The sequence below is a fragment of the Accipiter gentilis genome, chromosome 13 (assembly GCF_929443795.1).
Source record: "Accipiter gentilis chromosome 13, bAccGen1.1, whole genome shotgun sequence".
Classification (NCBI taxonomy): domain Eukaryota; kingdom Metazoa; phylum Chordata; class Aves; order Accipitriformes; family Accipitridae; genus Astur; species Astur gentilis.
Window position 1 is genome coordinate 25,435,977 of NC_064892.1, and position 24,768 is coordinate 25,460,744.

Sequence of the window (24,768 nt, forward strand, 5' to 3'; positions counted from 1 at the left end):
ATTAACAGCATAACATCACTCATGACAACTCACAGCATAGCGAGCTACAAAAAATTTGGCACCAAGCTGTCATACTTTAAGTCAAAACACACAAGAATTGTAACAGGGCATGTTGCATGGTTTTTACAAATGAGAAAAGCCTATGTTTGTAAAAAAAAAAAAAAAAGTTATGTTTTCTTTCCATAAATAGCTTTAGTTTTAGAAGTTTCCTACTTCAAAAACAAATTAATTTATCAGCTAATGGTAATGAAGAATCACACAAAAATTTTTAGTTCAGACTGAGGATTTTATTTTCCCCAGCGAACCAAAGCATTCAAATGCTGTAAGAATATGCCAAAAGTTAAGGTATTCCAGTAACAGGGATCTTGAAATCTTCACGTGGTCAACCTAAAGAGCACTCTGTCAAGGTACCTATTAGTACTATCTGAGACACTGTCAGCTTCCAGCTCAGATGCATACCAGGCTCCTCTAAGCTGTGGGTCATACCTGCCAGCCCTGAGTCTCCGTCGGCATTAGACACCTGCCTGTTCAGGGAACGTAGCGGAGCCCTCGCACCTACGGGACTTGGCACTTGGCTCACACGTGCATGCTGCCCTCTTTGCTTACAATGAAAAAGCAAGGCCTCTGCCACAGCTGCCATCCATAAAAGAGCAAGAACAACATTTCGCTACCTCACAAAAGAGCTGAAGGGAAAACTGAATTTGAGGTAGAAAGCATTCAGAGACAAAAAGTGTCTATGAGCAAATTTGGAGTCTTCTTAATCAACAGCTAAACATGTGAAGCAACACAGTTATTACACCTCCTGTTCAAAAATACTGCAAAGATCACACACACACCACACTCCTTCCTCTGTTATCTTCCTCCACATCCTCCAAAGAAAAGGCACACAAAAAAGCACATTCATTTTATATACGGTGATTTATTACATCTGTTGCTATAATTAAAAACATAATTAAAAAGCAAAAACAATTAATATTGTCTACCATGGTTAAAAAAAAAATCACTGGACTGTATTATACATCCATCTTAACTATGGCTAAACAAATATTCCTTTAAAAATAGCTCAGGTGAAAAGTATCATTTTTATGAACTACCACTGACCATCTGAACTGGGCCTCCAGAACCAGAAGGTCAAGCAAAAAGCAGTAACTCATCCAAACCTCCAGAGCCTCAAAGGCACACAGTGAGGGTCAACTTACACTTAAAAAAAAAAAAAAATATATATATATATATATGTAGAATCATAGAATCATTGAGGTTGGAAAAGGCCTTTAATATCATCAAGTCCAACCATAAACCTAACACTGTCAAGTCCACTGCTAAACAACGTCCCTAAGCACCATATCTACATGTCTTTTAAATACCTCCAGGGATGGTGACTCAACCATTTCTCTGGGCAGCCTGTTCCAATGCTTGACAACCCTTTCCATGAAGAAATTTTTCCTACTATCCCATCTAAACCTCCCCTGGTGCAACTTGGAAGGCCATTTTCTCTTCTCCTATTGCTTGTTACCTGACACCCACCTGGCTGCAACCTCCTTTCAGGTAGTTGTAGAGAGCGATAAGGTCTCCCCTCAGCCTCCTTTTCTCCAGGCTAAACCCCAGTTCCCTCAGCCGCTCCTCATAAGACCTGTGCTCCAGGCCCTTCACCAGGCTTGTTGCTCTTTGAACACACACCAGCATGTCTATATATACACACACACACATATATATATATAAAAAAAATATACACAACCACAAACAGGAAAAAGCAATCTGCAACTGAACTAGTACCATCTGAACAGTTCTGATGAGATTCAGTGACCCTCACTCAGGGGTAAGCTAGATATTTGAATCTGAATGAGTCACTTTGCTCCATTTGTAATCACCACAGCAATTTATCTTTCTTATCTTGGACACCTAGCTTAGAAAGAGATGAATGGCCTTCTGGAAGTAATTATTTCTGTAAATTTAATGGAGACTTAAGAGTAACCAGCTCAACACAGGCATCTATATCTTAGACAACTAAATTTGGACAGAGAATTAAACTTGTGTCTACTGTTGGAACATAACTCCTAGACTACACACATTCTTGACAACAGGCATCAAGACAAGAGTTATACTTTCTGAAGCACAGGCTAAGATTTACCCAATACTTGAATGCAATGCAAGGTAGGCTTTCAGTATGTCAGAAAAGATAAAGCCTCTGCAAAGTAGGCAGAATCATAACGCTAGGGAAAAGAAAATTCTCTCCTCGGAAATACAAATTGAGAATATGTATATACATAATCAAAGTCTTCTGAGAATCCCAAGAAATCCCCTAGTTTACTGAATATCGGAAGAAAGTCCTTCTTAGGAGGAACCACACTTGTGCTTCTTACTCTTTCCTCTAATAGGAAGACAGAAACAGCTACTATACAGTCAGTCTTGTAGAAGACTTGCCCAAGAAGTTAAGGAATCATTTTACCATCCTCCACTGATGACTGAATTTGTTGGCTCACTGAAATGATATAGATTGATCTGGATGATTTCAGGGAAACTGCTACTTCAAACACTAAGTTACTTTTACACCTACAGCACCAATGGCTGCATTAGATTTCAGAAGTGTGCAGAAGGGAGACAGCTTAAGTCAGGGTGACTGAATGATGTCCCTTCTGGAAATCACCATCTCCAAGCACACAAAGCACCGCAACTCTCACAGCCAACAGCATAGCTATAGACATAAACTGCTTCCATAGTCTGGTCTAGAATATTTTACCACCAGGAAGTAAATGACTGCCTCAACATTAAAGAAAGAAACCCATGACAAGCAAATAATGCACATAATTATAACAACTCTGAAAGTCTCCTAATGCAGGTGTCTGCTTTCAGAAAAAAATGCTATTATTTTTTTCACTGAAAAGACACCAACCTAAATTTCTACTTTGCGCATCTTAAATTTGCCACAGGATGTATGCAGCCGGTTAACAGTAACAATAATGTAAAATCTTACAATCTCTACTCTGTTTCATCCTACGAGCACCACAAAAAAATTCTTTCATCTTGCACTGCCTCTCACAATTTCCTCAAGTTGATTTTATAACCATACTTTCACATGTAGATAGAAAATTCAGGAACAGAAAAATAAAGCTCTCAATTACTTATCTGATGGGATACATTAAAAACCTATAGGTTGCTTTCAAAACCTATGTATTACTACACAAAAATTATATTAAAGACACACTAAGGTTTCAAAGACAATACCAGAAGAGAGATAATACAAACATTCAAAATCAAACTGAGGTTTCATAAACAGTCTTTTTATGTGTATTTACACACACCACTTCAAGTACAGGCAATATCATAACACACAGTCACTCTTATTTTCAACAGCTACTATTTGCAGTCCACACTAAATACAAAATTATGCCACCCTTAAGATACTTTTTTTTATTATTATTATTGTTGTTGTTAGGGTATTGTCATCAGAGAATCCAAGCAAACAATATGAAATAATTAAACATGCCTTCAAGGGATTCTGTAAGGTAAGATGACATTACCTTTCTTTTACAGTATGGAATTAAGCGCAGTTAGATTTTAGTTAAAAGGATCAGAGAGACAAGCATTAACTTTGAATGCACTGCTTGAAAACACCACACTTATTTTTTGTCAGAGTAGTTAGTATTTTAATACTAATTTAGAGGTATGCACTGAATGTATGACAGTCATGAGCTCTGCGCTTCTGAAAATCCCAACTCCAGCTTTCCTCATTGCTCTGCTGCCATCCCTAGTCAGAATTCCCACCCTTTCACTTCTCAGCCTTCTGTATCTGATGCAAAGCAGTCTTCTCTCAATTACTGTCCGAAAATAAGGATATTGTCAGTAAAGTGTTACAGAGAGACTCAATAACAGCTACGGGGAGGCAGGTAAAGAGTACTTCAGTAAGTATGCTCAGGCAAAGCAACTTGGCATCTTGGCTTGCCATTTTTCTCATCTGGCAACACCAAGCTGAGTGGTGTGGCTGACACACCTGAGAGATGGGATGCCATCCAGAAGGACCTGGACAAGCTCCAGAAGTGGGCCCCGTGAACCTCACGAGGTTCAACAAGGCCAAGTGCAGGGTCCTGCATCTGGGTTGAGGCAAGCCCTGGTATCAATACAGGCTGGGGGATTAAGGGATTGAGAGCAGCCCTGCACAGAGGGATTTGGGGGGTACTGGTGGATGAAAAACTGGACACAAGCCAACAGTGTGCACTCTCAGCCCAGAAAGCCAACTGTATCCTGAACTGCATCAAAAGAAGCATGGCCAGCAGGTTGAGGGAGGGGATTCTCCCCCTCCACTCTGTCTTGCTGTACACTCAGACTATGCTTACCCTTTATGGCCAACTATTTATTTTGTCTTTACAGATTTAAGGATCTAGCCAATGTCTGCTCAAAAATAAAATTAAAAAAATATGTTCCTCATGAGACCATTTTCCCATCCCTCTCCCCAAACATGATTGCCCCCACTTCTTTGACATTATTGATAACTCTTTGAAAGATCAAGAGTCACTGCCTGCACTCGGCAAGACTATTATGCTCTTTACCTCTGAGAAGTTAAGAGAAGTTAATGGTTTGACAACAGAAAATTTAGCTTTCGGGAAGACTGGTCAAATAGCCATATGACACTCAGTGCTGATCTCATAAAGTTGCTTCGTCCATACAAATCTGATCAGAGAATTTTTTTATTCGCAGACTCTTTCCTCACAGTCCCTTTTTACTCACAGACTCTTTCCTGAACCAGGCATCATCTCATTCTTCCACAGCCAGTACAAACCCTTTACTATGTGTTTTGCCTAACTTCACACATGTAATCATTCACCCATATCTCCTCTGAAGTTTGACTGATGGATAGATATAATTCCTGATCTCCATGCTAACAACTGCTATCACAAACTTCAGTATGAAGGCTCACCTCCCAATAAACTGTATAGTAACATGCACATCACAAAGTATTCTTGATATGAATTAAATTGATGCATTCTGCTCGTAAGTCTGAAAATTTGATGGGTCTGAATTAACTGAACTCCATCTTCTAGAGGCAACATGACAATATATCATCAAAACTTATATAACATCAAGTACAAGCATATTCACAGCTCCACTTATGTTTACCAGAGAGGTGAGATGGGGTAATTTGTGAGCAAGCCATGGGGTGTAGAGGGGTTTTGTACAGGGACTAAGACTTGAGGTGTTCAGCTCCAGTCATCAGCAGCATTTACACACTGCAGCTTTCCCTTGACCAAACAATCTCTTTAAACTGCTCATATGCTCGCTCATGTGACTGAGAACTGCAAGCTTTGGTACGCAGAACTGCAAAGGACCCAGACAAAAAAGGGTGACAGAGACAAAATATATGCATGAAGAACAAAGCTAGAAGAAAATGACAAAATAAGTAAAATTGTCTCACTTTTTTTTTTTTTTAAATATCACTTCAAGTGAGACCACTCAGTTTTCTGCAGTCTGATGTTCTATCAGCAGTCTTCAGAAAGGATATCCAGAAAGAATGGAGCAACATGAAGTACGTTTTTGTTGTCATAAAGAGGTAACTAGTATGACAGCCATTTTATCAGGTAACTTGTTGCTTTTTATTGAATGCTTTTCTTTTCTCTTTTTGTTTCTTCTCTTCTTGCTTTAAAGTTATTTGACTGGAGTTAATATGTTAGCAAACATGGAAACATAGGAACAGGAGACCCAAGTCCTTGTTATCTATTCACTGTATTGCAGATTAATTGAAACTTATAATTACCTGCAGTTCTGTCACCCTTCATTAAGGCCTCCCCCCCGTCCAGCTACTTCAGCTTCTGTTTCCCTTACAAGATTCACAAACAGTTGAACTCCAGTCTACTTCCACCTGAAGTATTAAAAGCTAAACACCGTAGTACGCACCTGCTCTTCATCTCTGCAAGGTAAGGGAAGAGGTGGTGGCAAGCAAAACTAACATGTTAGGATAAAGAAAGAAGTCAAATTCACAACTTCTGCTTTCCGATTCCCAGGGAGAAGAGAACAACATGCCTAACTTAGAGACAGGACATCATGGTGCCTTATCACAGAGTGGGGAAAAAGTAAAATTTGCAAAGCAACACTTAGGACCATCATCTTGTTTATTTTGAAGACATTGCCTCAAATCAAGATAAGATTCACTGAAACTTCTGTTTTCTACAAAGAGAATCTCCTTCAAAAATTATTCTCTCATGCTTTGCAGGATAGTTATCTGCCAATAACTATACAAGCCCTATAAGCTAAATTGTAAGAGAAGAACTTCCCTCTCAGCCATTTTTATTTTGGATAAATTCTGATAAAATCCTTTCTGCACCTGCTGAAGTTTTATCTTCCTCACCAGTCTTTCAGGATATGGTCACTTCCAACCCATCTTGAATGACGAGCTCAGTTTCTACTTCCAAAAGCATAAAGGGATTTGCTTCTAAAAACATAAAGGGATTAAAAACACTGTACCGCAGCTGCACATTCTCCTAGCAAAGAATAACTGCAGTGGATAATTGTACAAGGAATAACATTGTGCACAAAAATTAGAATTCAAATCATAGCACTGCATGAACATTAGCATCTCTCCACAGTTTCAGTGCCAGGTATCTGAGCCTTTGTCGATGCCTTCTGTTGAAGTTGCTCCAAATGTTACAATACACAGAGAGACAAAGGAGGTGGGGGAAGGGGAAGAAAACAACCAGACTGACTCACTAAGCCTAAGGGGTAATTTGCCTGAGATGCTCAGGCAACTCTAAAGGAAGTTTGATTATTTTTAAAACGCGAATAGCATCAAAGAAGAAAGACTATTTCACCACAGTGTGTATTATAGATTCACAAACAAAGCACTCTCCCGCAGGAGGCAGAATACGTGGTTCAAATCCCCAGGGCCTGAGCTAGTATCCATTTCACCTATACTGAAACACTCTAGCTGCTGAACTAATGAATGTAAGGAAGAGCCAGACACTTTTGCCAAATTTCTCCTCCCTCCTTTTGTATTCAATACTTGGAAAAATTCAAACACTTTACAGATTAAATAGATAAACCATTTCACATGAAGTCTAGTTTCTTCATTTTTGTTTTGGCAAACAAATCCAAAAGTTTTTAAAATGCAGCTGAATTCAATTACCCTTAGAAAACAACGATTATATATTATGCAGTCTGTCCAGCAGCCCTGTCACAACGATGAATTCTAATCACGCAGGCCAATTTCAGCCAAATTTGACAGAGAAACAGAGGTCTCAAAGACGCTGAGTTCCTCTAAGTTTCTCAGGAATCAGCTGCCCCGTAGAAGCAAGACATACAAATTAGCAGTTGCATTGTGGAAAAGGGAAACAGAACTTGGCTCTCATCCATTTCAAGCAGCAGCAATCAACTGGTCAATTGAAGCACTTGCCTAGCTCCAAACCAGCCATAACACATGCTGGTGCTTGCCAAACAGAGAGGGACATGAGAGGAAGCCAAATGTGTTCTGGGGTAGGAGAGACCACAAAAAGAAAATGAAGGCATGATAGTACACAGGCACTAGAGAGTACCAAGGGCACTGCAGCAGGCGGTCATGGGAGTGAAAGGGGAAAGTTTACAATAATGAATTCAGTTTTAGGAAGAGAGGGCACAAGCCTGAAGACAACCACACTTTCAGATCTCCATAGCTCTGAAAAGCTTATTTTCAGCTTCTTTTCCATTTCATCAATAGAGTCAAGTAATCATATAATGCTATGACTCAAAATTGGACTACTTACTTTCTTTAATGCAAGTTACTTAATGTTTACACCCTAATATTCCAATTAAGGAATAGTGAAATCAAGTGTGTCACAACATTTAGGAAGTAATATTAAACTGAACAGTACAGAGTGAAATATACATCTGCATTCTGTAGAAAAATGTAATTCACAGTGTATGATGGAGTCAGGACTCCAATGGATGCAGGCAGGCAAGCAAGAACCAGCTGAGGTAAGACATTTCTTCATCTGCCAATTAGTAAAACAGGTCTATCATCTTCACAGAGATGGCATGACAAAGCTAAACCTTTTTATTCTGTATGTTTGACAACATAGGAACGTACCCACATCCAGTCACCAAGTCTCACAAAAGCCTGTGCAAGCCAAGCCCCAACTCTTGTAACTGCAACTGACTGTTCACACTCTCACCCCCTCTTGTATTCAAACTCACAAGTACATGACAGGCTAAAAGGCACTACCCAAAGGCCACACACTTGCAATTTTGAAACTTGCATGTAATTTATCATGCATTATATTTAGCTTAATAAGCTGTTAATTTGGGGGGAGGGGACAGGAGGGTGAATAATACCCACATCTGCATCACATCACATTTTCTCAGTCATTTGGTACTCTCCTCTATAATGACAGAGATTGAAAGATAGGTACCTAACAAGGTATCTCACTTCATTTTCCTCTTTTTACTTGTGCTCATCAGATCCCTTCTTTTCTTAAACTCTCCCTCCTTTCAGGATCCTCTGTCTTCTGTCTGCCCTTCTTTATTTGACAGTAACAAAGCAGATCAAACGTACAGAACACCTTTCTTTGGAAGATTAACTACACAGAATAGGCTTCTTCACCATGAAAAAGACTGAAGAAGGGATTTAACATACCTATAAGGTTGCAAATGACATTAAGAGATAAAAAGGTATTAGGTACTCACTGTCTCTACATTAGCAAGTGGGAAATCTGGCAAACTTAGGAAAAGGGTGCTTCATAAATCATATAAAGTTGTTATTCACTATTCTGTAGCTGCTAAAATTTTACATATGTTCAAAAAAAAAAACCCCGACAACCTTGCACAGAACCATGCAGAAGAAATTCATCAAAATTCATCATCTACGTAACAGAAAGAAAACATCCAGCTGAGGAAATTGCTGAAAAAACAATAGTTAAAAGCTGGGGGAACATTCTGAGACATCATCTCTGCATATTTGTCACACTCTCAGGCTTCCCTACAGACATCAGTTATTGGACTTGATTCGAGACACAGTACTGGGACAGAAACTTTGATCGACACAGCAAAGGACAGCCCAAGATCATCCACTGTAGAGACTGATCAAGATGTGTATGGGGAACAGAATGATTTAAGTTTCTTGGATCTGTAGCAAAGTTAACTCAAAATACCACTTCCACATAAAACGAAGAGATCTTTCATCTTTTTTGTTAGGCTCCATAAATTTGAGAAATCAGAAGTTTAAGTAGCTGCCAGACCAAAAAAGGCATTCTAGTAATGGTTCTTATTAAGTACTTACTTTCTATATATCACATTTTCTATAATCAAGTAGTACATTACATTTTTTCACTACACATCACCATAGCTTGTGCTAGCATAAGCATGTCAAAACTATATTAACATAAGCACTTCACAGTTTAAGAGAGATGCACAACTTGTCATCAAGAAAAATACAAGAGAACTAATTTTCATGTTTTCTTTTGGGGAGGTAGGGTGCAGGGGATGACATGCTAGTCAAAACCAAACTATGTAAGAACTACCATAGCCATTCCTTGGCCAAAAGGAACATCACAGAACTCAAAGATAAGCACTAAGCCATACGCCTTGCAACCTCTTGAGGTTGGGAAGTGCCTGGACAGAAAGCAGCTTCATGGCTTCATGGCAAAGAACAATCTGAACACAAACCAGCGTGCCCCTACAGTGGTAAAGACTAACGACATGATTATTCCCCTCCTCCCAGCGTAAAGCCACATCTAAAACACCGTGTCCACTTTCAGGGGTCCCCATTATGAGAGAAAACCCACAAACTGAAGATAGGCCACTAAGATATTTTGGGGGCTGGAACCCATGTCATAGGAGAAGATGCTGAGAGCACCGTTTGGTTTGTCAAGCCTGATGTCTGAGCAGGCCAAAGGAGGAATTCCTTCCCCTCCCCTCACCCCACTAACTGAAGGTGGTTTAAGGAGACAAAGCCAATTCTGAGAGGTTGTGGAGTGAAATGATAAAGTGTAAGAGACACAGGCTGAAACATGGGAAATCTCAACTGGACGTAACAGAGAGAAAAATTTTCCAGAAGAGTGGCTAAGCACTGGAGCAGGCCACCTTGGAGATATTCAAAGCTCAATGAGACAACGGCTTCAGCAAGCTGATCTAACATCGGAGTTAGCCCTGCTTTGAGCAAGGGCTGGGACTAGGATGGCCTCTCTAAAAGTTGTTCAAGCAAAATTTTTTTTTTTTCAATTATATTTTGAGTATCTCAAACCAGAGCAAAACCTGTCATCTTTATAAGAATTAATTCCCAAAAATGCTTTCTCAAAAGAATATTTTGTGCATTTTTTTCCAGTAAGGATACTTAAAAGTTAGATTATTGAGACTGGAATATGTAACATATAATATTCATACATAAGTAACAAAAGGCTATATTTTTAGTAGATCAAGTATAATTGTGATCATTTTTGATCACCTAATTCAGCTTATCAACTGTACTCATGAAGGAGACTATTAATAATTGCTCAATTCAAGCTGTAAAATCTCACTTTATTACCACACAGAAATAGCACTGAACCATAAAACTACAAAATGAAACCTGGAAACATTATTAATTGCTATTTTGTTATTAAAGCATGTCTTCCATATCAGTGTCAAAGACCTGGACTACTACTGCTTCAAGATACTTTATATTAATTTCAGAAAAAATAGAAGCTTAACATCCCCAGTGTCTGCTGACTCACAAAGCAAGATGCTAAGCAAATGCCTGCAGTTTTATTTGAAATATTTAAACCCAAGTGTTATCACCAACACAAAATCCCCAAGAATAGCTGCTGTAGGGGGTACTGTTCTTACAGAATTGGTTCTTAGCTCTAGCTAAAAAAACGATAACTTTTGAAGAAACCCCATGCACGTCCTTCCCTCCTACACATCAAAACTGACAAAAAGAAACAAAAAAATAAGTTACAACCTGCTCAGAAGACAAGGATTAAAGATGAGTACTCATTACTGAAACAAAGTAGTATATAACTTAAAATGCCAAGCAGAAAATAATTTCTTCTACAGTCGTTGTCATCAATGCTTAAAATACACACATCCCTATTACTACGATTACATAATTTTAAATCAGCATAGCAAATCTTTCTGCTTAGGGAGAAGTTATTTTCATCCCTGCAGAACTGGAAGGTTTCTTTTTATTTTACTTTTTGCTAAAAATAGCCATTTCTAAAGATATTTAGAACTAGATTTATAGCACATTTACAAAAAAAAACACACTCAAAATAAGAAATGAGAAGGCATGCATACTCGTGCAATGTAAAAGAAGACACACTAAAACTAAGATGTATTTACAATTAATTATTGGAAAAGCTCTACAGTTACAGAGATTCATGTATTTCTAAAACTGAAAAATACTACTGCACCTGTTAAAGGGCTTCCAAGAATTATTTTCAAGTTGCAGTTCATCAACTGCACATGAGCTACAGAAGTCTCATTCAGCCACTGACCTAGAGACAACTATAGGTCTGTAAAAAATATGAAGGTGATCAGCCAAACTACTGCAAAATCAAGTCAGGTATCCATAAGTACTGTTTGAACATGCAACCAGGACCCTACTTTTCCTAAGTTTGTAAGAATTAAAAGACCAGTTTGCACAAGAGAAAACCTGCATTGCACTTCACTGCTACTGCTATGAACAAAGCACAAAAAAGAAACATGGTATGACACGAAAGGGAACATCATTTGGTATGTTTTACTTAAACATTCTTTGAAATAACAGGTAAAAATCAGGTGTTTAAGTAGTTCCTTAACTACTAGGCTTTACTTTCACATTCTATTGCTTAATCAATATTTTCAATTTAGTATTTTAGCATTGCAGGCTCAGGAAGAGGAAGGATTTAAATTAAGGGTTCTAACACTCAAGAGATTCATCTAACCTCCCAGCCAGCTGATGTCTAATGGGAGAGCAACATACAGTCTTTATTCTCCCTGCTTTTTTTTCAATTATGCTCTAACTCAAGCTTTCACTTCCTCTCCTTCCTAAGTCAGTCACAGAAACATTTCATCTGACAGAAAATTACTTTCTTCTGGTCAGCCAGTAACTGGGCAGAAGGTGGAAGTCAATTTTTATCTAACAGGTGGTAATAACTATGTTATTAATTTAAGAATCAAACAATAATGTAACACAGTAATTATTCTGCACAGAACAAAAAAAAGATTACAAAATCAAACCTAAAGAAGAAACTGGAAAACATTTTAAGAGTGGAATTCTACAGTTATAAAGCACTAAGTTCATCTCTCTAGTGCAATAGCATGAAGAAAAGATGATGATAGCTAGAACATAACAGCAATTACTATTCTAGACTAAACTGAGTTTTTTCATTTCTTCATGTTATTATCATACAGTGACTTGGTCATGTTAGGAACTGAAATGTAAACTAAGAAAACAGAAGACACAGTGAGTAAATAAATGATTAGACAGACATTTCCTCTTCCCTTCTCTTCCCCATTCCCAAACTTAGAGAACATTACAAGCTGGTAAACCCTTAGCAGCATCGTCCAAGGAAATCTTTTTCCATCTCAAAAACCACACAATAGAGAATCTTTTTGCATAAGTGTCCAAGATCATAATAAACATCAATCATTAATTTCTGTAATAGCTATCTATCAAGGTTGAAAACTTGGTAGATTAACAAAATTCAACACCTCAAGCATAAAAAGCACTCCAAGTTCTTGTTTCCTCATTTGCTCATTCCACAGGGATTTTCTCCAGTTTAGCCAATCCTTCAAAAGAAAATTCTGAAATGTATGCAAGAAAAGTTTCAGGCCAATTTGACAGTGAGACACATCTCCAGCCATTAAAAAAAAAAAATAAAAATTACATTCTTAACTTTATTGAATCACACAAAAACGGTTTGAAATCATTATATGCTACATATTGAAAAACAATTTTAACTATCAAACAAACCCAAACTAGTTTAGCTTAAAATATTAAGTATACACATCGATGCATCCACTTCCTTCATTTACTTTGATTTTCACAGCTACAAACAAACATTGCAGATAGCAGTCAAGTGAAAAGTTGCAGAGGAATTTGGCAAGTACTCACCACAAGGCAGAACTCCAAAATGTTTCTTAGACTAGCTGAATGGCAACTCTCAAGTCTATCAATAATAACATGTAGTACACAGATGTATACTTACGTCACATCTGAATTAAAAAACAAAACCCTGAATAAGTTTTTAAAATCAAAAATCATGACTGTGCTCATTATACATTCTGTTTTGAAAGAAAAGCAGCTTGATGGATCATATTTTTTACATACGGATCCTCTCAGCATTCCCAAGCAGCTCACTGCTTCAACAAAATACGCTGTTCAGAAATCACTACTCTGCACAGTCAGAACCAGACCCTTGAAAATTACCCACCTTCTCTTCAGCTCCTTCACTGACTTTTTCTCCTCACACTCTCCTCCAAATAACAGCTAAATGAAAACCTTAACACTTCCAAGTACTTTCAACTATAAAACAGTGTTCTAAGAAGTTGAAAAATGTAATGCTTCATTATTATTACTATTCTAAAAAGTAATTTAGAATTCAACATCTCTGCTTCGTATTTAAAACTGTCTTGGATACAGGATCACAGTTTAACAAATAAAAAAAGTGTGTACTTGGAGCCTCATAGTAAACTTAACTGCCCTGATGCCTTTTAAAGTCTCCCCCACTCCTAGTGTACAATGAACCTACCATTAATTACAGTAACATCAACCAAAAGAAAGAAGCGTAAATGTGCTTCCATAATAAATAGTAATTTTTATTTCTATCATTCTGTCAAGCAATACTACAAAACAAGATGATTTAGCTGTTGAAAGTTGTATTTTCCCCATTCAGAACGCTACCATCATTATCAGAGCTAAATAAGTGATTTCGTATCTTCATAAAAAGGGAAAACAACATTATTAATGCACTTGGTAAGGGTCCTGGATAGCATACACTTTTAGCCCGTGTTTTAATGGTATATCCTGATTTACATCTATATAAGTATTTAAATATTGAGATAACAACATACTGTATTTTCAACAGTAAAAGAATATAACAGAGCGGAACTTCAGCAGATTGAAAAAAAAATGTTAACATGAGTCTCTACAACTACTTAATGGAAGAGATTTAGTGATAAGTAGACGCACTGTTATCCGGCAGCACTAGCTGCAATGCAAAAATGTCAAACTCTTCCAGGTAACACACAGAGATGTGCCCAAGATAACCTCACCAACTCCAAACTTTGGTAAGATAAGCTTTCAGCAAGCAGCAGTGCTGTAATACAGCAGATGCTAGAAACAGCCCCTGCAGTCAGAAAACAATGGACAAGAGCTCTTGCATGCTTTGCTCCTTGAGAAGACTTGTTACTCTGTGATTCGTAACAGGCCACAGCAATTTGACATACAAAAGTCACAACGAGTAGGGTTTTCTTTCTTCATCTAATGAAAGTCTTTTTTTTTTTTTTTTTTTTCCCCTCAGATACAAGTTGTGAATACTGTTTCTCACTCACATTTCCCCAGGAAAACATTGGCAGCCACCCTAAAGCGTTAAACCGAACGCAAATATTCTAAAGCTGGGGCCATGCCAAAGACACAGCTGCCACGCCACTAAGAGTATCTTGAAGCTGTCTGAACACACATGGCTTTTTCTCCTCTGGCTTTCCTCAACAGCTCTTTTTCAGACATGACACAGCACAAGAAGCTCCTAGCCTTTCTTGGAGCACTAGGAGACTACAGGAAAGGAAAAGCCTTTCTTGACCACAGTCCCCATACAGCGTGCTCTGTCAAAAAAACAATTTTGGCAGTCTGTTCTCTAACTCAGAGTAAGCCTTCGCTTGCTGTCAGTTAATGCCATCACTTCCATTTCGAATATCTATGCTACATTTCTCAAAGTGAAGGGCTTAAAATGATGCCAATGCAAGAATGCCCATTGTGCTTCAATTGCTCACCAGTGTTACAAAGATTATTTAAACCAGTAACTTTCTTTTTCCTTAGACGTGCACGGCAGCTCTCAAAGGTCGTACATCACTCCTAGAGCTGTCTAGTCTTCCTAAATTCTGACACCTCACAACTAAACATTAAGTATGTAAAACATGGTTAGAAACATTCAGATACCATTCATCCCCCAGAAAGTCTTTCCTTCTTTCTGTCAGCTGTATTAAAATTGTTATTGGAATTAAATATCCTCATTTTGCTCTAACGAAGTAGAAAATGTACTACTACTGAAAAGATGAACAATATGCACAGCTTGGAGAATCAGTCTTAAATTTATTTTAATTATATTATCATGACTATCACAGAATAAGCAATCTATAAAAAAATTATCTATAGGATATTTAAAATCCAATGTTTCTAAGTGTAATTCTAAGTTAAGCTTCAGCAAAGCTTCATACTTCTGCACAGTCCTACATGTATTACTTATATTAAGCTGTGTTTTATCCAGCAGTAAGACTTCTGTAAAATATGCACATATAAAAATCTACTGAATATCTGTTTGTTATCAGTATGAATGTCAACAGCCCCTCACTCCAAAACTGCCAGCTACCCTCCACCAACTTGTTGCTCAGGGATTCAAGGTCTGGGCAGTGTGAGCACACAGAGACTGAAGAGAGAAAAAAACATCTCTCTCAAGAGTCTCATACCGTGATTTCAGAATGCAAAAATCTTTGCAAATGGCTTTCTCCTGAGACTTGGTTCATCTATATCCAACATCTACTCCAAATGCCTCAAATTTCCACTTTCTAGAAGGTACAGGCTTTCTGACTAATAATTTAAATCTCCAGGAACATACAAGTTTAAAACACACCTACTTTTACTCAAATTATGGGAGATACTGATCATCAGGAAAATGCAGACTTCCTAAACACACTGCTGCTTTTATTAACTCACTCTTCCATTGGGAAGTTCATTTGGGTTTGTTGGAAAAAGCAAATAATAATAAAGCATGCTGCTACATCATCCTGCCCAAGTCCTTCTCTCAAATCCCTACCAAAATCACCTTTTTACATGCTCCACTTACAGTATACCTAGAAGCAAAATTTGTGGGAGGGAAATCAGCCCAAAAGAGTCAATTGCAATCATGTAATAAGGTCCACCCAGTCACCGTGTTTAGTTGATGATATCAGTTAGTTTACCAACAGACAAATTGATAGAAAACATTATGAAACTCAGCAGACATTGCCATCTCAGAGATAACGTGCACTGCTCAACACGAGGTCAGCCAAAGACCATGGGGACAAAAAGAGGCAGAAAGAAGGAAACTACTACGTCATTGAGTCAAACACATTAAGTTACACTTGTCCTAATAAAGTATTTGCATCTCAAAAAGACAGCAAAACCTATGAATTAAAAGGCTGGGGAAATAACTTCTGAAACAAGACTCAATACATTTGAAATCTCCAAAGACTCCAAAAAGGAGAGTAGCTATGGAAGGCCTAGACACTCCTACAGAACTCATTGATTGGAGAGAATCAACCTGAGACACATTGTATCAAGAAAAGTACGGTCACTGAAAAGGCAGGTGTTAAAAAAGGGTCTGTAACAATTTAAAGGACTTCCTGCTGTAAATGTGTTGCAAGTAGACTAAGCTTTTTTCCTTTTGTCTTTTTTTTTTTCTTTTGTTGAGTAAATGGCTCACAGTAGCAACAACTTCACTCTAAGTGGCAACAATTCTATAAATCAAGGACATCTTATACTAGTGCTTCAGCTTACTAGCATAGTATTAAGAGAAACCAGCAGGTGAAGTCTGTGTCCCCAAAGACGATGCATAAATCCATTTGAGATCTGGCATAACAAGGTGAGAGAAGGAGAGTCTCTCCGAGCAACTAATGAAAACCTGGAGGCTGAGTTGCAGTAAGGCAGTGGAAATCACAGGTGAGACCAAGTGCATAAGGGACTGTCACACTTGCTTTGTCTTTTCTCTCTGTCCTGTTTCCAACAGCCCCTTTCGTTTCTCTCCACAAATTCCCACTCCCTCTTTCCCCACCTCCAATGAAGAGAAAATCATTTCCTCAGAACTACAGTGTGATGACACTTAGTTAACAATGTAAAAATAAGAACATAAATGGTGCTTTTACTTACGCAGTCTAGGTCTAACACAGCTCTCTTTTTTCAAGGGTGGCCAGAAGCAGATGATTCAGGTAAAGAATGTAAAACACAGCAAATCTCTAGAAGTGTCTGGAATAATTCCTAGCTTTCAGCCATGCTAGAGCTGGTAGTCCAACTCTGCGGTAAAGTTAGATATTCAGTGCCTCTATCCCTATCTGACTTTGCCTAATTACAATTGTAACCCACTTATATTTTTCTGCTCCGCAATATCATGTGGCAGTTAAGCTCCACAATTTAATTACACATTGCTTGAAAAGCTGCTTTAGTTTTCATCAGGTAGCAGGTTTAATTCACTGGGTGGCCTAATTCTTGTCTTTAAAAAAACAAAAAAGCTATTCTTGCTTTTTAGTCATCATTTCTGTGTGGTCTACAGATTTTATAAAGCTCTATCACCTCTCCTTTTATTGTTCTGTTTTCCAGACTAAAGATCTTAATATTCCAAGCACGGAGGATCTTCTTCCACACCTTTCACCCACTTTTTCACTCTCTATGAAACCTCTGCTGTACTGGGGCGATTACATCAATGCACACCATTAATGATCTGGACACACCATTGATATACATAATGACCTAAAAATTATTTCATTCTTTGCGAACAATTCCCAACAGCTTTCTGACCACTGCCCTTCTCCAAGTAACATTAGTAAATTTAGAGCTCATCACTGTGTAGATAGGCTTGCATTATTTTCCTCTACAGGAGCATCATTTGGCATTCACCAAAACTGAACTATGTTTGTATGTGAAAGCACTAGGCAATGGTATCATAAGATTTTGCTGCAACTACCCAGTCAGTTTAGATTTTACCAATCCTCATATACCAACAAACTGCTCTGGTGCCACAACACTATCATTCCTTAAGACTATTTTTTAATATGATGAACCCCTAAGTCCCAGAAATCTACTGGTACGTTTTTCCAACATGAAATAATCATTGATTTATCTAGTTTTTCATTTATTAACCAACTGTACTAATCCAGAGGATAACCTTTTATCCTTGGCAAATAAAGATTTCATGGAGGACCTTGGTCAGATATTCTACCCATTTTCAAACCAGTCTGCTACTAGCTTTGTTAAGTGTTCTCTAATTCTAGTGTTGCAGCACTCAGTGAGCAGGATTTGGCAAGTAAGAGTTCTACTTTCATCTTACGTACTGCCTGCAGATTACATAAACCTCACTAAGTTCTCCCCATTCATTTTTCTCTTCTGCAAATTGAGGCGTTTCAAAAATGGTAGTCCCCTACCTCCCTCCATCTCCTTATTTTAGCTATCCTTCTTTGCACCTTTTTAACTATTAATTATAGCCCTAAATCTGTTTCTTGTGAAAGTTGTGGTAATTCCATCTGATACCAGTCATTTTTAACCACCTAGCACCATCTTTAAAAAAAAAGAAAAAGAAAAAGAATATCTGTATGAGTTTCTTGGGCTTGTTTCCCTTAACAGAAGGTAGAATGCTGGACCTTTTCTGCTCCTCCAGAGTGAAAATGACATAAAGAATACAGGTTCTAACTACCCATTATTCATGATCCTGCAAGAATGCAAACCAGACTAGCCAGTAAGGGATACACCTGAACAAACAAAAAATGCAATGATGCGGCATTTTGTTTCGTACTGGCACTTTGAGATTTCACAGTACCAACCAAACTTCAGAAAATCACCTGTGTCACAAAAGGATTGTCAAGAACCTCAAAACACATGCACCTCTCCTGTGAATCACTGTGTTATCCCTGTGTCTAAGGAACATCTTGTATCCAGCCTGGGCTTGCTCCATATGCAGGGACCAATTTCAGCTGAGTTTTCCAAAGACATTTCAGCGGAACAGCAAAATAACATGTAGCAAAAGCAGATCACTTTACAGGATCCTGGAACTGACTACATTGCCAAATTCCTGCTGCACTCTTAGAAAGGTGCTAGATTCACCCTGTGAGCACTTCCCTGCATTTCCGGGCATGCACCTGCTTTTGTTTTAGAGCTTGGATCACATCACATGATCAGTCCTACAAAGAACAAGTTCAAACAGATCTTAAAACTTAAATCTAAGTTATCCAGTATGCAGCACATTTCTTGCTGAAATACCAGTACAATTCCAATTCCTCTTCATCTCTGGGAATAATTTTTCAAAGTCACAACATTGTTTACATAATCATCAAAATACGTGAACTTTGACAAGACTATATATTTTTGCCACAGACTTACTCATTTTTATGGCATCACACACTGCAATTAAGAAGCCTGTACTACTTGACAAGGAACTCGCATGTACATTTAGTTGTACTAAGAAATTCTTCAGTTATCCAGTTTGCATGTCTTGCTTTCCCACATTCAGAGATCAATCAGTCACTAGACCCAAGATCTGTGGGACCACAGGCTAAACCTGCTGTAGGACATGGCATATCATTCATTTCTGACAATGTATAGGCATTTACATGTAATAAATTTCCAAGTTCTGCAAAGACCTAGGACACTGAAAAGGTCCTGGCTCGTCATATTCTCTTGTGAAATGCAACCTGGGCAACTTCCAAAAAAGCAAAAACATTCTGTTGCAAGCCAGTGAGAAGCCAGTGTTCTGGGATTCACTGTTTACGTAAGGAGGATGTATTCTGCAGTCCTTCTGGACTTCACTTCTAGTAAGAAAACTGGATTCAATAACTCAGGTTCCATTAAGGTCTATATTTTAATGGTAACACTGGAAAGTTGGTTCCAAAATTCACAAATGTAACTATAACAATACAAAAAGGTAACTCTCTCTGCCCCTTAGCCTTCCTCCTCATAAAGTTAACACAGAACTTCTGTTCCAAGACAGAATGTCTTTTTCACTGCAACGTTAATACAAACACACCTTATCTCCAAAGTCGGAGCCAATATCTCATTCCAAGGTACAATGTAGTGCATAATGGAAAGAACTAGCCTCAAAAAAATGCATACTTTTAAAGACAGCTGCAAGGACATCTCTTCTGAAAAACTACAATTCTGCGCACAAACTACAGGGGTCTTTTTACCCGTTTTCATGAAACACCACCACCACCAAAAAAACCAAAAGATTCTCAGCTTTAGCTGCCACTGTTACATTTACTAGGTAGGGCTACTTCATCTTTCAAAAGCTGATAAAAACATAATTGATATACTGAAACAAGATTAAAATGCAAACATTACAAATTTCCAGGCAATTTTACAACGGATAATTCTTACAATACCTAGCTGGAAAAAAAAGTATATATTACTACTATACTATATTAACTACACCATGTTACTGCTTTACTTGAAAAATTACTTTGTATTCAGTATCATAAAAAATAAAAAAAAGGAGAAATTCACATAAACAAGCATCTATATTAACTCTTCTTACCTTTGAAGATTTAAGAAAGATATAGTAAAATCTTATCAGTGCAGGCAGTATCTCACAAGCTAGCAGATTTGCAGCTGTGGAAGACCAAGAGTTTCTTACTTGGTTTGAAACGTCAAAGGCTGCTTCTGCAGTTGAAGTGGGGACAGATTTTAATGTATAAACTCAGCTTCGTTTTTGTACTAGAAAACGTACCATTCTGGCATGAGGTGACAGCAACAACCGATTTGGTGCAGAACATGGTTTAACCACCAGCATACTCAAGCGTAGTCAGAAATATACTACATTAAATACCACTGAAGGCTTACTCGTACATGTGTTAAATAATTTTAAGATCTACTAATAAGATGAGAAAAGTCATAAGCATAAGAGCAACAGCAAAACAGTTAAAAGCATGGTTGTCTAGGTTATTATTTTTTTAAAAGTGTACAAACACTTACCTAAACAAGATTTCTGAAGCACTATTTCCTTTTTCCACTCCACCTCACATCCCTCTAAAGTATATGCAGTCATTTCCCCCTCCTGCATACTACCCTTCCCAATGCAACCAGGTCAAGGCATAATTCCAGTGGACCTGATAATCAGACCACTACTTGCCCGATCATCTTTCAGTCCCTGCCTTTGGCTCACACCCTGCAGTGCTGCAAGAATAACAAGTATTTATAGCCATTCAAGAGTATATGCCCCCAAGGAGAGCACCAAATACTGTGGAAAAACAGATCGTTTCAGAGGCGCCTCGTATTTGTACTGCCAAAACCTGAAAGCCATTTGCCAATGGCAGTCATTCAACCGACAAAGTAGTAAAACAACTAAGAATCAAAAAGTGTGTGATAAAAATTTTGAATATGCAACAGAAAGCAAGAAAACAAAACTATGAAAATAAAAATTACTTTTATGGAAAGCGTTCTCGTTTTTGGAGAGGAATAAGTAAGAAAGGAGGGGGAGTGAGTTTCTAGTTACAGTCAAAACTGTAACTAGAATAAGCTAATGTTATGAAAATTAGCATAAGTAAGTTATGATTCTTTCAATTCACTGATAGCCAGGAATCACAGGATTGTGCACTCTGTAACTGCTAAGAACAGTATTTTTGAAACATGATGCACTTACCCAAAAAGCAGACCTAAAGACACTAATTTTCTCAATTTGGTTAGTATTATCACAAAGTAACACTGTAAAAGCTAGGTTATCAAACACAGTATAACCAGCTGGTCAAAAGAGGTGATTATCCCACTGCATTCAGCATTGGTGCAGCCTCACCTTGAGTACTGTGTGCACAATTTAAGAAAGATGTGAAGGTCCTTCAACGCGTCCAGAAAGCAGCAACAAAGGTGGTGAAGGGGCTAGAAGGAATGTTCTATGAGGAGCGGCTAAGGGCTTTGGGTTTGTCTAGTTTGGAGAAAAGGTGGCTGAGGAGCCACCTCATTGCTCTCTGCAGCTTCCTGAGGAGGGAATGTGGAGAGGGAGCTGCTGAGCTCTTCTCCCTGGGATCTGGTGATAGGACGTGTGGGAATAGCTCAAAGCTGTTCCAGGGGAGGTTTAGACTGGACATTAGGAGGCATTTCTGTACTCAGAGGGTGGTCAAACAGTGAAACAGGCTTCCTAGAGAAGTGGTCGATGCCCCAAGCCTGTCAGTGTTGAAGAGGCATTTGGACAATGCCCTTAATAACATGCTTTAACTTTTGGTCAGCCCTGAATTGGTCAGGCAGCTGGTCCAGATGATTACTGTAGGTCCCTTCCAACTGAAAAAGTCTGTTCTATTCTAAACCATATGACATGTGTTTCAATCTTTTACAACTTAGCCGTACATGAAATCATGGTCCAGAACCACTAAGTTAAACAACAGAATAGAAATATCCCCAAAATGCCATTGGAATAACGACGCTTCTTGTAATTTGAGCAATTTTTCTCGATTGCAACCAAAGTAAGTTGCTTTGTGTTTTGGTAGTTAGCATTGAGCTTTCGTTTTAGCGAAAGACTTGTATGTACTTAAGGAAAAAGGACTACGTGTTGACTAATAAGCAAATTACTTCGGTCAACGGAAAAAAAAAAAAAACAATCAACTTCCAGTCAACAGTGCCAAAACACCTCTAGGCGAGCAAACGAGATGCAGAGTTTGCGCTTGGTATTTGAAAAGCGCAACACGTTGTTCCGAAACAGGTACGCCGTGCCCAACGACTAGGACGGAGGAGAGAACACGAGTACCTGGCTTCGAGCCTCACGCCTGCTTATTTACCCTACTCTAGCTCCACTTCTCCGATCTTATCATCCTTACTGAAAGGGAGCGCGGTGTCATGAAAAACAACAAAACTATCGGCCAGCGCCAGGCCTCCCTGCGCTTGCTATCGCGACACCCCGTCGAGGCAGGCCTCGGGGAAAGGCCGGCGGCAGAAGGGCGGGCGGGCAAGGCCGCACCGCTGCCTGCCCCGGGGAGGCTGACGGCCCCGCCGGCGGGCGGCCTAGCACCGGGAGCGGGGCCGGGGGACGCCCCTCTCCCTCCTCCGGGCCGCCACGGGGGGCCGAGGGCTGCTGCCCGCCACAGGCCCCGAGCGGACCGGGGAGGGGGCCAGCGGGCAGCGGCCACCCCCTTCCCGCGGGCACCGCCACTGGCCTCAAGCCGGAGGTCGGGCGGGGAGGTCCCCTCACCGCTGCGAGCTTCCAGAGCAGAGGAACACACACACACACCCCCCGCCCCCAGGCCCCACACCGCTGACTCGGAGTCACCCGCAAAGGTGCACTGGCCCCCGCCGGTGGCCGGTGGCCAGCTCCCCCCCCCCCCAACCCGGGGGAGAGGGGGCGGCGGTCCGGCCCCGGCCCCGGCGGGGAGGGAAGGCCGCGGTGCAGCCGAGGAGGCCGCCCCACTTACCAGCCCGACTCGGAGAGCGCCGCCCTCGTCCTGTCGGCCATGGCGCCTCCTGCCGCCGCTCTACCCACAGAGCTCGGGGCCGGGCAGGCGGCGGGACCGCCGGGCGCTGCAGGGGAGCCCCGGCGCTCGGAGGGAAGGAGGGACGCGGGGCCCGCTCGTTCCCCCGCCCCTCGGGGCGCCCGGCCCGGCCAGCGCTCCGCCGGGGGAGGGAGGGAGGGAGGGAGGGAAGGAGGGGCGGGAGGAGCGGAGGCGGCGCAGGCAGGGACGAATAAAGCCCGCGACGTCGGGCACGCTGCTGCCGGTAGGGAAGCGGCCGGCGCCATGGCGGAGAAGGGCAGGCCTGAGGGCCCTGCCCGCCCGCCCGCCGGCTGCCTGCCTCACGCAGCCTTCTGAGGGGCCTGCCGCCTTGGAGTAGCGGGAAGAGTTTTGTTTTAGAGGCGTTTCATCTCCAAGTGGCGTTAGTGCTAGTGGCGTTGTGTGGGGAAAGTCTTCTCCCGGCCCTCAGAACGGGTGCTGCGGGTGAGGAGGGGGGTTGAGCCTTTAGAGTGACAAGATGTGCAAGGCTGTTCCTGTGGTGCTTTAAGGTCTTTATTCTTTTCTTTAACGGTTTGCCCTAAAATGCTGGGCGCTGACGTGAACGTCAGTTTTTGTGATCTGCCTTTTTAATGGGAATTACACTTTATTATAAGAGTAGCGCTATTTCGTTACTGCTGCTGTGAAAGGGCCCAGTTACCTCAGGCACCAGTAATGCGCGGGCTGGGAGTGCTGTCCTCCCCGTTCCTCAGTGCTCCAGCGTTCAGAGAGACTGCCAGAGGTGAACAGGAGCGGGTCAGGAGTTAACAAAACGCCTACCAGAGCCTTGGCGCTTGGGGTTTCTGCCTGCAGGTGAGAGCAGCTACCTTCCAGAAGACGCAATTCCCATTACCGAGTCGTGTGCGGATACCTCTGTAACCCGTCAGTGCCAAGTGTTAATTCTTTTTTACTGCACTGAGGTTTCAAAACCTAGCCACCTGCTATGTTTGTCTATTAAAGGTGCACTTTTCTTCATGGGACATTCGCATCCTTGGGATGTTTCAGTTTTCCTGCAGCATTTTCAAGTCAAAGCTTGCTGGGTTTCTTTTTTTTTTTTTTTTTTTTGATCCACCTGAAAACCTCCCTTTGCTATACTGAGTAGAAATCACTCGGGAGTTTTACATACAAGCAGCTGTGATTTCTGCTGCCCTGATCTCGACACTATTTGCCAATTCATTGTATTCTCTTTTGTATCTATAGATTATATACTCTAGGGCAAAGGTTTTGTCACCAGTGCGTATGGTGACACATATTTTTTAAATCAATAATTATAAAAAGCTTGACACAGAAGATGGAAAGAAAACCTATATTCAGATTAATCTGAGCAATGTCTAATGTTACACATACCCTTGAAGCTTTTTTGAATTGGAGTCTTAACAGGAAGACAGTACTCTAGCCCTAAAATAATAAATTTCCACTTAAAATAGA

The 24,768-nt window shown here is 40.1% G+C and overlaps 1 protein-coding gene across 4 annotated transcripts in view; it reads right to left on the reverse strand.

Annotated features, from left to right (window-relative positions):
- Positions 1-23,428, reverse strand: part of TDRD3 (tudor domain containing 3) — a 110,301-nt gene extending 86,873 nt beyond the window's left edge. For 3 of the 4 annotated variants that reach the window (XR_007507905.1, XR_007507906.1, XM_049815696.1), the window contains exon 1: positions 23,269-23,428. Coding sequence is in view for 1 of the 4 variants with exons in the window: in XM_049815696.1 (XP_049671653.1) it covers positions 23,269-23,309 (41 nt within the window). In the remaining 3 variants the exon portion in view is untranslated. The remainder of the gene's footprint in view (positions 1-23,268) is intronic. The other variant, XM_049815697.1, reaches the window with a different exon arrangement.
- Between the last annotated feature and the right edge of the window lie 1,340 nt (positions 23,429-24,768).